Source organism: Zingiber officinale, chromosome 6B (assembly GCF_018446385.1).
Source record: "Zingiber officinale cultivar Zhangliang chromosome 6B, Zo_v1.1, whole genome shotgun sequence".
NCBI classification, from domain to species: Eukaryota; Viridiplantae; Streptophyta; class Magnoliopsida; order Zingiberales; family Zingiberaceae; genus Zingiber; species Zingiber officinale.
Genome location: NC_055996.1, coordinates 135,915,890 through 135,930,798, shown reverse-complemented (window position 1 = coordinate 135,930,798; position 14,909 = coordinate 135,915,890). Strand labels below are relative to the sequence as shown.

The 14,909-nt window shown below is 37.5% G+C and overlaps 2 protein-coding genes and 1 non-coding gene across 4 annotated transcripts; 2 read left to right on the top strand and 1 right to left on the bottom strand.

Moving 5' to 3' along the window:
- The first annotated feature begins 1,121 nt into the window (after positions 1-1,121).
- On the top strand, positions 1,122-7,246 carry LOC121989740 (pentatricopeptide repeat-containing protein At1g71210, mitochondrial-like). Of its 2 annotated transcripts, XM_042543957.1 has the most exons (3): positions 1,122-4,105; positions 5,177-5,231; positions 5,335-7,246. In XM_042543957.1, the coding sequence occupies exon 1, from the start codon at positions 1,145-1,147 to the stop codon at positions 4,028-4,030; it is 2,886 nt and encodes a 961-aa protein (XP_042399891.1). In that variant the 5' UTR covers positions 1,122-1,144; the 3' UTR covers positions 4,031-4,105; positions 5,177-5,231; positions 5,335-7,246. The 2 variants fall into 2 exon arrangements, with proteins under 2 accessions (XP_042399891.1, XP_042399890.1); XM_042543956.1 differs by having other exon boundaries at positions 5,177-7,242.
- On the top strand, positions 6,958-13,347 carry LOC121991608 (WEB family protein At3g02930, chloroplastic-like). The gene is made up of 5 exons (XM_042545593.1): positions 6,958-7,007; positions 7,711-7,843; positions 10,120-10,271; positions 10,599-10,842; positions 10,933-13,347. The coding sequence occupies exons 1-5, from the start codon at positions 6,958-6,960 to the stop codon at positions 13,099-13,101; spliced, it is 2,748 nt and encodes a 915-aa protein (XP_042401527.1). The 3' UTR covers positions 13,102-13,347.
- A 985-nt stretch (positions 13,348-14,332) lies between these two features.
- TRNAD-GUC lies at positions 14,333-14,404 on the bottom strand. Its single transcript has one exon. It is a non-coding gene; the product is annotated as a tRNA-Asp (tRNA).
- Between the last annotated feature and the right edge of the window lie 505 nt (positions 14,405-14,909).

Here is a 14,909-nt window from a genome sequence, read left to right as displayed (position 1 = left end):
CTCTTTCTTTCTTTTTCCTTTTTGTTGCTTTCGTTGAAGATGAAGCTTCTTGGCCTGATATCTCCCATATCGAGCCCACGTGGGCCTTGTGGGAGATGGCAAGTAACAACAACAAAAATAAAAAAAAAAAAAATAAAGAGAGATTTAGGGTTTTAACCTCCCATTGGGCTAACATTTATGACACCATATTTTTGTAATTTTAGAAATTGAAATGGGTACAATCGGAGCTTTCTAGGTCGATCAGTGGGTTTCGGTCAAAACCCACTAATGAACCTAGAGAGCTCCGATTGCACCCATTTCAGTTTCTATGGATTTCTAAAATTTCAAGAAGTTCAAATATGGTGTCCATTATTTATTTTGGCTTTTTATAGATGTTAACAAGCAAAATCAAAGAATCGACATAAAAGCCCACGTTGGGCCTAATATGGATTCAAATCAGGCCCAACGTGGGCCGGATATGGAATGATATCAGGCGTGGGTCTGATATGATTCCATATCAGGCCCAACGTGGGCTTTTATGCCGATTCTTTGATTTTACTTGTTAACATCTATAAAAAGTCAAAATAAATAATGTACACCATATTTGAACTCCTTGTAATTTTAGAAATCCATAGAAACTGAAATGGGTGCAATCGGAGTTCTCTAGGTCCATCAGTGAATTTTGACCGAAACCCACTGATCGACCTAGAAAGCTCCGATTGCACCCATTTCAGTTCCTATGGATTTCTAAAATTGCAAGGAGTCCAAATATGGTATCCATTATTTATTTTAACTTTTTCAAATGTATTAAAATGTGATTAAAGATTGACTAATGTTATTTCTATATAATTAAGAAAAGAAAAATAATAGAAAAAGTCAAATTATCATGAGGGTAAAATAGGAAATGCTTTTAAAAAAGTGCGCTCTTTGATAAATACCAAAGTAATGTACGCCTTTTGGTAAATTCAGATTTTCAAGTGCGTCCTTTGGTAAATTGCCGAATATAAAAAGAGTGGTTTTTTTTTATAATTTTAAAATTAAAATTTTTGAATATAAATATATGTATTACTTATTAATTATTATTTATTATTCATAATTTTAAATAAAAGATAATCACGAATTCACCCAACGTAGTTGCCTCGGCACGGATCGGTTGACCCGCGCGATGGATTTAGCACGGGCTGGGTCGGCGGTGACGACGCCCTTAAACTTAAACCTCGTCCGCGGCGCCGCCGAACCACATCCTCCACTGCCGCAGCTCTTTGATATGTCCCTCCGCCTCCGCCGCCTCCTCCTACTCCCCAAACCCTCGTCCTCTTCCTCTTCCCCCGTCCGTCCTTGGACTCCTCTTCGATATTCCTCGGTCCTCCTCTTCTCCACCTCGTCCGCCACCTCCTCGCCGTCGGCCTCTCCCCCTTTCCTCCCCCTGTTCGATCCGCTCAACGAGCGGCCTCCCGACGCCTTCCCCAGCTCGTCTGAGATCGCTTCCGCCGTCGGAAATTGGTTCCGACTGGGCACCGTCCCGCTCTCCCTCCTCGACCGGATCTACGCCGCCCTCGAGTCCTCTCCCGACGATGGATCCCTCCACTCCTCCCTCGCCTCCCTCCGCATCCCTCTTTCTGAATCCCTCGTCGTCAACTTCCTCCGCCACCGCCCTCACCCCTTCGTCACCTCCGCTACCAGGAGGGCCCTGCTCCTCCTGCGGCTTCGCTTCTTCGACTGGGCTGGACGCCAGTTCCCTTACTTTCATTCTCGCGGAACTTACCACGCCGTCTTCCGTCTCCTCTCCAAGGCACAGCTTGCCTCCGTCGTCATCGACTGGCTTCGCGTCTTCTCCTCCGCATCGCCCGAGCTCCGCCGTCATCCCTTCCTCCATGGTGGCTCCGTCGGCCCCACCCCACGCTTCCATGACACACTTGTGGTTGGCTATGCGGTCGCCGGCAAACCGGAGCAGGCGCTCCAGCTCTTCGCTCGGATGCGGTTTTTCGGCCTCGACCTCCATCCTTTCTCCTACCATGTCCTCCTCAACTCCCTCGTCGAGGCCTCCTTCTTTGACTTGGCCGACGACCTCAGTAGCGAAATGTCTGAGCGCGGTATTGCTGGCCCTGTGTCTGCCTGTATCCAACTTAAGAGCCTCTGCTGCCAAGGGCTGCTTGCCAATGCTGAGACTCGCCTCCGCGAGCTTGCTGCTTCTCCAGTGATTAATTCCCGCACCGCTGCAAGTCACATGGTAGGAACCGTTGTCCAAGCCTATTGCCGGAAAGGGAAATTTGAAGATGCAGGAAGGATAGTTGATGAGTTCGGTTTCACCGAAGTTTACGGTGTCTGGATTGGAAACCTTGTTGATGCGGGAAAGCTTGATGCCGTGCTAGAATTTTTAGTGAGCAAGAAGTTCTCGGAGGACTACTTCCCTGAGAGCTTCCATTACAGCGAGTTGGTCTTCAGACTTTTGGAGCAGAACCGACTTGAGGATGTCTACAACGTGCTTGTTGAAATGATCGAAGAGGGTATTGCACCTCACCGGCTGACTATGAACTCAGCTCTCTGCTTCTTCTGCAAGGCGGGGATGGTGGATGTTGCCCTGTTCTTGTATAACTCTAGACGGGACCTTGGCATCAATCCAAGTTCACGGGTCTATGATCATCTGATCAATGCTTTGTGTCGTGGGGGAAATGTGGATGATGTCTGCTTGATATTGGAGGATGCCATGCGACAGGGGCGCTTCCCTGGGAAGCGGACTTTCAATGTTCTTGCTAACTTTCTTTGCCAAGAGGGAAGGCTTGATAAGGTGAATAAGCTGCTTGTTGGTGCTCTTCAGAAGGATGTGAAACCTTTGCCTGTTGTTTTTGCTAGGTATATGTCAGCATTGTTTAAAGCTGGGAATCTAGAAGAGGCTTGCCTGATACCCAAGATAGTTAGCGGAGAGGATGCCAGTATGTTGGGACGCTACAAGTCTACATATGTTAATTTGATCCAGGCATTTATCTTATTGAGGCAGGTTGATGTGCTTCCGCAGCTCATACTTGAGATGCAAGAGTTTGGTCATATTCCAAGTCAAAGTCTTTACAGGTCTGTTGTTTGTTGCTTATGTGAAATGGGCAAGCTTAATGAGGTTGTTGGCCTATTAAACAGGCAATTGGAATGCCTGGAATTAGATAAAAGGACATGCTACAACTACTTCATTGATGGAGCAGCACATGCTAAAAAGCCCGATATGGCAAGGGAACTGTACAACATGATGCAGAAAGCAGGGATCGAACCCAGTATTGATACTAGTATTCTCATCCTCAACAGTTATCTGAAGAGCAAACAGATAGGCGATGCATTTAATTTCTTCAACTACATGTGCAACCAGCATGAACCTAGTACCAAGTTTTACAATATATTTATAACTGGTCTTTGTGAAGCTGGGAAGGTAGAGCAAGCTGTGATGTTCTGGAAGGAGGCAAGAGTAAAGGGGTTCATTCCAAGTCTCCAATGTTATGAAGATCTTGTTCTTGAATTATCTTCTAACAAGGATTACCATACTCTTGTGAAAGTTATCGAGGACTTCCTTGAAACTGGCCGCCCAATTTCTGCATTCTTGTGCAATGTGTTAATTTTGCACACACTTAAGAGTCGGGATCTTCTATGGGCCTGGATTCAGTCAAGAGAGAGTAACAATGCAGGAGCAGTGAGTGGGGAAACTCAAGTATCTTCAAGATCAATTATTGACCATCTTGTTATGGCATTTGCTGGTGGAATCAGAATAAACGATAGTATTGATAAGTTAGATGAATTGCTTGAAAGATTCTTTCCGCTTGATGTTTTTACATACAATATGTTAATGCGGGGCATGTGTAAGGAAGGGAGAATAGATTTTGCCTGTCAGTTGTTTCATAAGATGTCCAGAAAAGGTTTTGAGCCAAACAGATGGAGTTTTGACATTCTAGTCCATGGTTTCTGCAAACTAGGTAAAAGAAGAGAAGCTGAGAGATGGATGGAAGCAATGTATCGTAATGGGTTTCACCCGACCTGGTATACAATGAGGATCTATAACAACACCACTTAGTAAAGATGGTTACTACAAATGCAAACTTAATGTCCTACAACATTCTGGTGCTTTTCATGGCCTCAAATTGAACAGGTAGTAATTAGAAATCATAATCCCATCTCTATTGGCCTTTTTAGCCTTTTATTCTTGTGCTTATGTATATTTTCTTTTTTCCATTCTGTCAACAAAGCAATTTGAACACGATTATTTTGTTAAGAGAAACTGATTAGTATTTACTATTTATCACCAAAGTTGATGCTCAATGAATGATTCCTATTGCATGTGAAATTTGGAAGGATGCATTATGGCTTAATTCCCTTTTTTTTTTTTTAATCAATTCTACTTATTAGTGTTAACCACTATTTTCTTGCCTGTACTTTCAAATTGTTGCGATCCTTTAATGGTGCCTATCTGACAAAGCTCATAACTTCATAAATATTGACTAGTCTATGCAATTGCAATATAGGGAAGCACAAACCTGATTGTTGCTCTTGAGATTATATCAAGCTTACATATGGAAGCTAGCATCCAAACCTCTTAATTTGGAATATAGTGGAATAATGTGGGAAAGGACATCCAAAATATGGCTCGCATAAGTAGGAGAACCCCAAAACACTGAATGATTTCAAATCTAGAATTTCTAATGTTGCTAATCCTTCTTATGATGTTCTACATTTAGGAATATTTGGTTCTATGTAATCATAAATCCAATTGAAAAAAATTGAATCTTAAGGATGAAGGTTTTTTTTTTTTGTATTTTCCTTTTTGCCATAGTCTAACGCTGACTAGCAACCTAACGCAATCCTCCTCCTTTATCTTGGCTTGGGGCCGGTCATGACAGGGTAATTTGTCATCTGTTTTTGACATAATATTTTAGAAGAATTACTTGAAATTTTACTTGCTTCATTAACTGGGATGAAAAACACACACACACAGAATAGGAAAACACAGAATGAATGTCACCAGAATGGAATTTTACTCTTTTTCCCATGTTCTGAGGAAGTTAGCTGAAATGCCACTTGCCAGTATAACTGGGTCATTTTTTTTTTTTTTTGACTTAACAGTGAAACCAAAATAGCTAAACATAAAATTCATGTATGATATGTAAGCCTCTTTTATATTCATGTTAAAGATATCTGATTTTTCCAAGTAAACATTTCACAGGTTCCTTTTTCTTGAGAACAAGAAGCCGTGCGTCTATGGTCTGTCAATATCTTGTGTGAGTAAAGAGCGCCTTCAGATTGATTTTGTATTATTGAAATGTTATTCATTGGTTAACTGATAATTTTGTTTTCAAATAAAATACTGATCCTCTTCCTCAGGATTCAATGACTGAAATTTGTAATTCAAAAATAAGTTAGTTACCTAGCAGAAGAGATCCAATCACCCAGCCTCCAAGCTTGCCATTGATTGCAGTCTTGCCTTCGAAGTCCAATTGATCCATCAAGCTTTCTCTTCATGCTGAAGGAAACAGCCAATTAATCATCCCATGCTTCAATTGTATTACGCACAGTAAAAAATTTATTTACGTCTTAATTATATCATTTTCTATTTGTTGTGCACTTATTCTTAGTCTGTAGAAATAGGGCTGTAAATTCCTTGAGAACTTGAAAGCTATAGCAACAAACAAATTGATCAGACTTAGAGTGATACTTTTCAGTAACTTGTAGCATGCTTGGAATTAGTTGAAAACCAAGTTGCCTAGTTTGCTGAGAGACATAAACTACAAAGAAGTGGAGCCATTTCTTCAAGCAAGTTTTACTTGCAAATGCATAATGGCTCGTACTCTCTTTGAAGTGTAAAAATTGTTTCAAACCATGCATGCAATGTATTACGGCTGTTATAATTTCAGAAAAAAAACATTGTATTCTTCACTGTAAAGCTTGGTATAGAGACATACTACTTCTAGAATGAACTTGTCTGAAACATGTGTTTCATCCATTCATACCCTTCATAATCCACCTACATGAGCATCTTTTTGCTCGAATATGCCAAATTGATATAAGATTCGTGAACTACCGTAATCCAGAAGACAGCATGACAAATTATCTACGACATACATGACTTTATTGAGTAAGCACACATTTTCAAATTGTCTGTTTGAGTCTGACATGAAATATTTTTGTTCCTTCAGCTTCAAAAAGATTATGAATGAGAGTTCTAGTGTCATCTTTTAAATCAAGAACAAGTTAGTTTGTCTTTGAAAAGATCTTTACTTTTATCTTTTACCTCGTCTTAGCTTAAGATTTTAGCCTTTTTCATGGTGATTTGGTCTACCTAAGCTGATGTGGCAGAGCTGACTCAGTAGCCATTGACTTAACAGTAGAGCTATCTCAAATTATAGTGATTTTAGATACTTCGTAAGATTTATCATGATCCACAATATAATTTCATAGAGCTTGAACTTGATAAGTTGGTCAAAATGAGTTTTCCTTCTGATTAAACCATGTGTAAATACTTGTAGACTCCATTTTTCCTATTGTTCGGTGTGTTTGATGAACAGATCAATATTGGGTGGAACAAGTGTGTCGCTTGAGCAAAAATAATTTTATGAATTTCACAAGCAAACCAATCTTTAATTGCATGAATAACAATACTTTTTCTTGATTTAAATCATTGTTATTCAATCATGAAAGTTGATGCTTAAATTATTCTTTCTATGTGATTGTAATTATTTAGATCAACTGTGTCTTCCTTAAAAGTTGGATCTTTCATTCCAATTTGCTTGTAGCAGATGGTATAGAAAGTGGTTTGTGACACTTGAAATGGGTATAAATCTCCTTTGAAATGTGAAGCAGCAATTACCTGCAAGAGCTTAGTAATATCCTTTCCGTGTGTAGCAAGGCCTTAGATTTTGTGCATGTGTGTGGATACTGTCGAATGAATATTTCTCAGTAGACACCGACTACTGGAGGTTGAGGATTGTTCCAACATTCTCGGCATCAATGGATGTCTCCGCCAGTGCATTTAACTGCCCGAGTTGGACTTATCAAAGGCAAGCTCTCACTATTCATTCTAGGTCCTTAATAACTTGGTACATTCGAAATGCTCACACATGACCCACTAGAGACGATTGTTTGTTGATCAAAAGTATTGTGAGGCTAAAGAGTTGGCCACACTATTGAGATCCAACTCGACAGTTGAAGCGATTCTACTAAACTCTGTTATATTGACATGAAAATTGATTGCTTGTGTAAGTTTGTGAGCAAAAACTGATCACATTTCTTTTCATTTTTGTAATGTGAATCTGAATATCCCAATTTATTAAATTATTAAATTTATTGGCAAAAACAACCATGAAGATATTGTGAAGCAACGAGAGATTATGCTCACAATTCCAGTATCATTTTTCTATCAGGTTTGGTCTCTTGTTTCTCTTGATCTCTTTAAGGAATAAGACCGCAGATAACAATCTGATTAAATTCATGAAGTTGCATGATGCAAATGAACTCTCGAGTAATTATGATTTTATTATTGTGCTGCTGAGTTTTATGGTGAGAATTCCTCAAGAAAACCAGTTCTTTAATTGCATTTTTTTTTTTACTTTGAAAAGATCCAAATCATATCTTTGCTAGTCAATCAGAATAGTTGATGCTTAACTTAATCTTTTTATTCCATTGTAATCGTCCTGATTTAGACCTTGAAAACTGAGTGTTCCTTGTGCTCAGTTTATTCCTTCAATACTGAGTTTTGTTCAGATTTCGTTGGAAAGTTTCAGTGCTTCTCATGGAACAAGTAAACGAGTATCACCGAAATCATATTTGTCGATCCATTGTTCTTTCTACCCTTGCTGTGGTTCTTCTTCATCCTCGTGGAATGATGGTTCCATTGGTAGTTCATGGCCTTAGTCTCTAACACTTCACTTGGTTGGAGAATAATGTTAAGAAAGCCTCGCTGCGGCATATATATATATATATATAGTTGCGGCAGCTAGGCTTTCTTAGCATACTTGATGCGGTGATAAAGAAGAGTTTATCTGACATAAGTCAATTGTCACGGTGTAGGTCAAAATTAAGACGGTCAACATCAGGACTTAAGCAAGGCTCAGCTGTATCCCAGCAAGAAGAGGTTCATCGGCCGATCGAAAAGATTATTGTCCGATCGATCATTTGAGTAAACAAGTATAGTTAATCCGGTCGATAGGAAAACAAACTAAGCGGGCTAGAAGTCCGAGTTGAGAGGATCACCTGTCTAGCTCGGAGAATGACGTTAGCATTATACATATAATGAATCGATAAAATGATAAATGAGAAAATGATTGATAATTAATAAAGTAAAGAGAATTAAATAGAATATTTCATGTATCATTAAATGAGAAGAAAATAAAATAAAAATATCTTATCTTTTGATACAGTCGAGTTTTGTTTAAATTCTGATATTGATCATCTTAATTTTAATCTAAATCGTGATAAGTAACTCGTACCAAATAAGATCTTTCTTATCTCGCTGCATCATCCCTATTGTTTTTTGAAAAAAAATATATATATATAAATCCAAACAAACAAACATGCAGGCAAGAACCAGTAGCGTAGCCGAGGAGTGAAAAATATATATATATAAATCCAAACACACAAGCAAACATGCAGGCAAGAACAAGCAGCACAAGGAGTGGGATGTCACAAAAAGCATTTTGGTCCCCCACCACTTTCATTATTTAATTTAAACTAGTATAACAAACATCCTGATGAAATATTATTAATTTATCTCTGCATCACAAAATGTTATTCACCCATCATGAGTTTTGTAATCTCAAACCCAGATATCCAATTTTATAAACTGATTTATTAGGGAGATGATGAACCGATCCTACCAAATTTTTTCATCCAACATTAAATTTTTTCATCCAACATTAAGATAAATAAAAAAATGCTAATAATTTATTGCTTCATAGTCAAAGTTCCATGATGATTTTCTCAATTAAAAAAATTAATTTCATAATATATCAAAATAAATCTGAAAGTACTTTTCAACATTTCAAATTTATCATTTCACTATAGTAAAATGTTATAAATACTTGAGAGGCTACATAAACATACTATCATTACATCATAGTAACGCTAAATAGGATTATGATTATCTTGGCTAAAGAATGACAAAAACAAAGAAACCTTGCTAATACTAGCTCAAGATTCCTCATATGACAAGTATTATATAGACACTGCCTCTAAGACTTAAACAAGAAAGAAATACTAAAATTTATACCTCAATTATAATTTTACAAAGAAAACAAACAAACCTTAAAAAAAAATCGTAATTGACATAAATTAATAAATCAAGAGATATAGATAATTTCTAATCCCTAAAAACTATAAATGCAAAAAAAAATTTCCTAAATATCATAATATAAAAATTACTAAAAATAATAAAAATATTTAAACGATGGAATTTGAATCGTAGATATTCTCAGATAATAAAAATATAGATTTTTAAATTTTACACGTAATAAAATCAAATTCCCAAATTAAAAATTATGTCCTTTGCAAAATTAAATCCTCCCTGCATCACATAGTCATCTAGTCGAGGGCTCAAAAAAAAAAATAGCACTAAGGTTGTTATTAACACAAATAAGACTTGTTGACACCTATAAATATGCCATTTGATAATTTCTACCCTCTATGTCTTATTTTAAATATATAAATATATATATAATATAAAGGCTAATGATTGCTGTCATGTGGTTGCCCTGCCCATATGAATCATGGGACCTTTATCTTATTTTGATTGACCTCATTCAATATTTTTTATTTTTTATTTTTTTATTAAAACATAAATAAGATCTCTCTTTATCTTCCAACTTAAAATCCACTTCTTGTGGGCTCTAACTGAAAAAGATCATGGGACAAGTATTTTCCATTTTACTCCTTATCATTTTCAAAAATATTATTTTCCTTGGTGAAAAACCGTATGCACAACAAGATTTTAAATACTCTAAAGAAAGAGTACTTTAATAGTTTTTAAAAGGGTATTTTGTAAAGGTATCGTAAATTTTAGAGGGTGAAATGGGAATTTATATTATTCATAGGGTGTTATTTGTAATTGTCGTCTTTTTGGGAGAGAGAGAGAGAGAACGATATAATTACTAACCTGCCCAGCTCTGCTGTTTGTAGCTTTGCCTTGGCCTCTCCACTCCATTCCTCTGTGCTCTGGTCTGCTGCCGCCCGCTGCCCTACCCTATCTTTGTTACTCGGCTCTCCCTTTGGTGGCATTCACCAGCTCCGCCTCCGTCTCCTCGGCCTACAATGTTGCACTCCAAATCCAAGTAAGCATCCTCTTTTTACTAGATCTGGAAGAACACTTGTTTTTTTAGGGTTTTACTTTATATTTAGCTTAAGTTTTAGTCTGAAGATGACACCTTTCTCCTATTCCTTTGTTTTTTTTTCCCTTTTTGCTGTAATTGATGCTCTGTGTGGATGGTAGATCTACCTGTTCGTGGTAAATTTATCCGAATGTTCTTTTAGGTTTTTTTTTGTACTTGTTAGAATGATTTGTTTCTGTTTTATCTTGCATTGTGATTTGTGGTGCTTAGCAGGTTTGTTAGGTTGTATGAATGTGAAAAAAAAAACTAAGATTATTCTGATTTATGCAGATCCAGCTCCTCGGAGGCTTCGAATGGCAAGGCTACACCACCGACCCCCAAGGTTACCAAAACAACTAGAAATGGTTCTTCCAAGTCGGACTCTGGATCGCCATCTCCCATGGCGAAGTCATCCTCTCCCCTGCCAAAGTCATCCTCGCCGGTGCCAAAGCTGCGTTCTTCGATTGAGCGATCACCAAAATCAGCAGAGTCGAAGCCACCGACACCGCCTATCAAAAGCAGTACAATTCCTGAAGTAAGTAAAATGAGAATCATGTACTATTTGAGGGCCTTCTTTAGTTTGCTGATTTGTATTGGGGGTCTAAAATTTAGATTTTGATTATAGAAGCAAAAAAGGGCATCGAAAGATTCAGAGCTGCAGTTGAAGTTGGTAGTTGTTGAGGAAGACTTGAGGACAGCAAGGGAGCAGTTGGCTTTTAAGGAGAAGGAGAAGATTGATGCCATTAAAGAGCTGGAAGAAACTAAGAGATTGGCTGATGAGGTAAATGAGAAGCTCCAAGAGGCAATTGCTGCTAAGAACAAGGTTGATGAGAGCTTGGAGATTGAGAAATTCCGTGCTGATGAACTGGAGCAAGCAGCCATTGCAGCTTCACAAAAAAGGGAGAGTGAGTTTCAAAGTGAACTCGAAAGCATTCAAAAGCGACATACGATGGATGCCTCGGCGCTGCTTCGTGTGACTCAAGAACTCCAGAAGCTGAAGCTTGAACTTGAGAATGCCATTGGTGAGAAGAAGTCTGCCTTGAGCGAAGCGAATAACGCAAAGAAAACTGCTGAAATGAATGGAGAGAAGATGGAGGTGCTGGCGAGAGAAGTGAGCCATTTAAAGTCCTTGCTCGATTCCAAGCTGGATGATGTGAACAAAGAAGCTGCAGAGATGATTAAGAAGTTGAATGCTGAAATTGGTGTTTTGCAACTTGAACTTGAAAGAGCGAAGTCAGCTGAAGAGAGATTACGGGAGATGGAAGCATTGGTTGAACGACTTAAATTGGAGTTGACTGATGCAAAAAAGACTGAATCAGATACATTTAAGCAAGTTGATGAGTTGGCAAAGGAGGTAGCATATTTAAAAAATAGGCTAAATGAATCCTATCAGTCTGAGAAATATGCAATTGAATCTCTTGCGATCACAAAGAAAAAAATGGAAGAGGGCACAGCATTGTTGCAAGATGCTGAAACTGAAATTGCTGTTCTTAAAGGGAAGATGGAATCTATGGAGATTGAGGTGGCAAGCTACAAAATGGATCTCAAAGAATCAGATAAGAAGCTTGGTTTATCACAGCAAGAAATAATAACCTTGGGGAAGACAGTTGAGCTATTAAAAACTGAGCTTGCAAAAGTGGAAGAACAGAGGTCCCAAGCACTTGACAATTACAATGTTTCTGCTTCAGAAATTGAGAGACTGTTGGTGGAGAGGAGTAAACTCACTGACGAGCTTAATGCCAGCAAAGATGAAGGAGAAAACATCAAAAAAGCAATGGAAGGTTTAGCTGCAGCATTGCATGAAATGTCTACTGAATCCAGAGAAAATCAAGAAAAGCTTTTGTCACAGCAATCTGAAATCGAAGATTATAAGTTTCAGACTGAGCAATTAAATTCAGAAATCAAAAACACTGAAGAAAGGTACGAAGTCATGCTTGATGAAGCAAGATATGAAATTGTGTGCCTCAAGAAAAATGTTGAAAGATTTGAAACTGAAAATAGCAATTTCAGCACTGAGTGGGGAACAAAGGAACTTAATTTTATTAATGCTATCAAGAAATCAGAAGATGAAATTGCTTCGCTCAAGGTCGGGATGGAAAAAGTGGTTGATTTACTCAAATTATCAGAGCAAGAAGCTCAAGCAGCAAAGGCAGATGGGGTGGAGTTGTTAAACAAACTGGCACAAGCTGAATCTGCTGCTACTACAGCCTACAAAATGGTAGAAGAAGTAAAGGCTGATACTTTACGATACAAGGAAATGTTGTTGGACAAGGAGAATGAGCTGCAAAGCATCACTCAAGAAAATGATGATTTACGGGTCAGGGAAATAGCTGCCCTTCAGAAAATCCAAGAATTATCTTCATTACTTGAGGAAACCAAATCCAATAGAACTGATGAATCAGATAAGCTACCAAAGAATGAGAAGGAATACAGCCTACTGTCAAACACTTCTCAAGAAGAAAGACCAAATTCAGAGGCAGCTTTATGGAAGCATGAAAATGGCCACGAGGAAGATAAAAAATCAAAAGAGGAGAATGAGAAGGTAAACCAAAATGACGAAGAAGATCCAACAGATACAATGCCCAGGGACTTATCATCAGAAAAGGACCATGAGGATGTCTCGGTTGATGATGATTTAGACTTAAAGATGGATGGTTTAAGCTACGAACTAAAGGCTGAGAACCCAGATAATGGAGCAACCTCACCAACCAAAAACCAGCAGCAAAAGAAAAAGAAAGCTTTGCTGAACAAGTTTGGGAAGCTGCTGAAAAAGAGTAGCCACAAAAAGCCATAAATGAGATGGGAGCTAGATAGTAGGTACATCGAATTCTATTTCATTTCTAGGTACTGTTTTTAGGTGCTTCAATATAGGTTGAAATCTGTATTACGTCGTTATCTAAATTGATCCTGCAATTGCTGAAATGTATCGGTTGTGTGCTCATTTCATTTCAACATTTTCTCCTTTACTCGGAGGAAGTATGCATGATACCTCTTTTACATACATCAAAGGAACTCGCTGCAACTATTTTATTGTTTGTGACTGAAGGTGTTTTACTTTGTTCATGCTACTTTGTGGGTTTCACTATACTGCTTTTTTACTATCCATGCTCCGTATCAAGCTGTCTTCAACTAGCATCTGTGCTAATAACCTAGGCAAAATCATTTGTGATTTCACTGGTTCAGCAGATTTAGTTGCCTATTCAGGTGCAAATGACAAGTTCTTGATTTGATTCATTATTGAAATTGTGTGTTCAGGGCTGAACCATAAATGCAAATGATCTAGTATCAACTTTAAATACTGGTAGCAACTAACAGATTTATTGGAGAAAAGGAACAAAGTGAGTGAGTGCCAACCCAGAGTTTGTCATGATCCTCTTTTTAAGAAATTAAAGTGTTCATGGGTCATACATGACTTCAAGTTGAAAAAAAGGTTGCAATAATAGAAAAATTAATCAACTTATGGGACATACATGACTTCAAGTTGAAAAAGGTGGTGTGCTCATTAGAAGTGAACTATGAATTGACCTTTTCTTACCCACATAAATGTGTCTCGATGTAGGGCCAAGCAATCGGATAAATTGAATTTTTTAGATTAATTTAGCCGGTTGAACTTTATTATTAAAATCGAATAAATTGAATTGATATAAAATTAATTAATTCGGTGAATTGAATGTTTTTATCAGTTGATTGTTATTATATATAAGTCGATTGATATTGGAGAGTTAAGTCTGATAATTAATTGACACTGATTCGATTTGATTGATTTTTGAATTTTAAAATGGAGATCGAAATGAATAATTCAGAATTTTTTTTAAAAAAAATCTGAATTAACTGAACTAAATTTAATCACTATTTTGCTCCCTTGGGAAATAATGATGTGATTTGTAATTTTGAGCTAAATGGATCGACAGGGTTACCCACGATCCACTGGAACACGTGCCATTTGGCCCGTTTAACTTCGACACATGACTAAATAATCATTAAGCACGTGACGCGTGCTGTCTCGAGTGGCAAAAAATAAAGAACGCCGTTGCCGGGGATCGAACCCGGGTCACCCGCGTGACAGGCGGGAATACTCACCACTATACTACAACGACATGTACAGTACAATGAGGTAACAATTTTATAATAGAAAATAATTCAACTTTTAATATATTGAGATCGTTGTCGCACTAGCAAATAACACAATTATAAAATTTAACTACTATATTTAAAATAAAACATTTGATCAACTACTTCATCTTATTCTTGTCTCATCTCACTTTGTCAAAAGCCCCATGATTAATGAGATACTTTTTTAGGGTTTGGTCCTCTCTCACTCTCCACTAAATTAATCAACACACACATCATTACTAGCAATGTAATGCTTTAATTATTCATTAATTATTAGGGTTAGGTTAACATCCACATCCCACCAACATCATAATCACAATGAATCTTCTCGAGAAATTCAACTTAAAAACAATTTTAAAATGCAAACTAATTAATTAAATACAAAAGAGTTATAGGTTTAACTTGTATTGAATTTTTGATAGATCATTCAAAATAAAATTAACAAACTCTTTTATATCTCCAATAACAATATAATTAAGATATTGAAAT

Bases quoted from the DNA above. Each gene is read 5' to 3' on its own strand.
- LOC121989740 (XM_042543957.1), top strand. From the start codon at position 1,145: ATGGATTTAGCACGGGCTGGGTCGGCGGTGACGACGCCCTTAAACTTA.
- LOC121991608 (XM_042545593.1), top strand. From the start codon at position 6,958: ATGGATGTCTCCGCCAGTGCATTTAACTGCCCGAGTTGGACTTATCAA. The intron at 7,844-10,119 runs GTAGTTCATGGC...TGCTGTTTGTAG, and splicing joins GTGGAATGATGGTTCCATTG to CTTTGCCTTGGCCTCTCCAC. The intron at 10,843-10,932 runs GTAAGTAAAATG...TTTTGATTATAG, and splicing joins AAAGCAGTACAATTCCTGAA to AAGCAAAAAAGGGCATCGAA.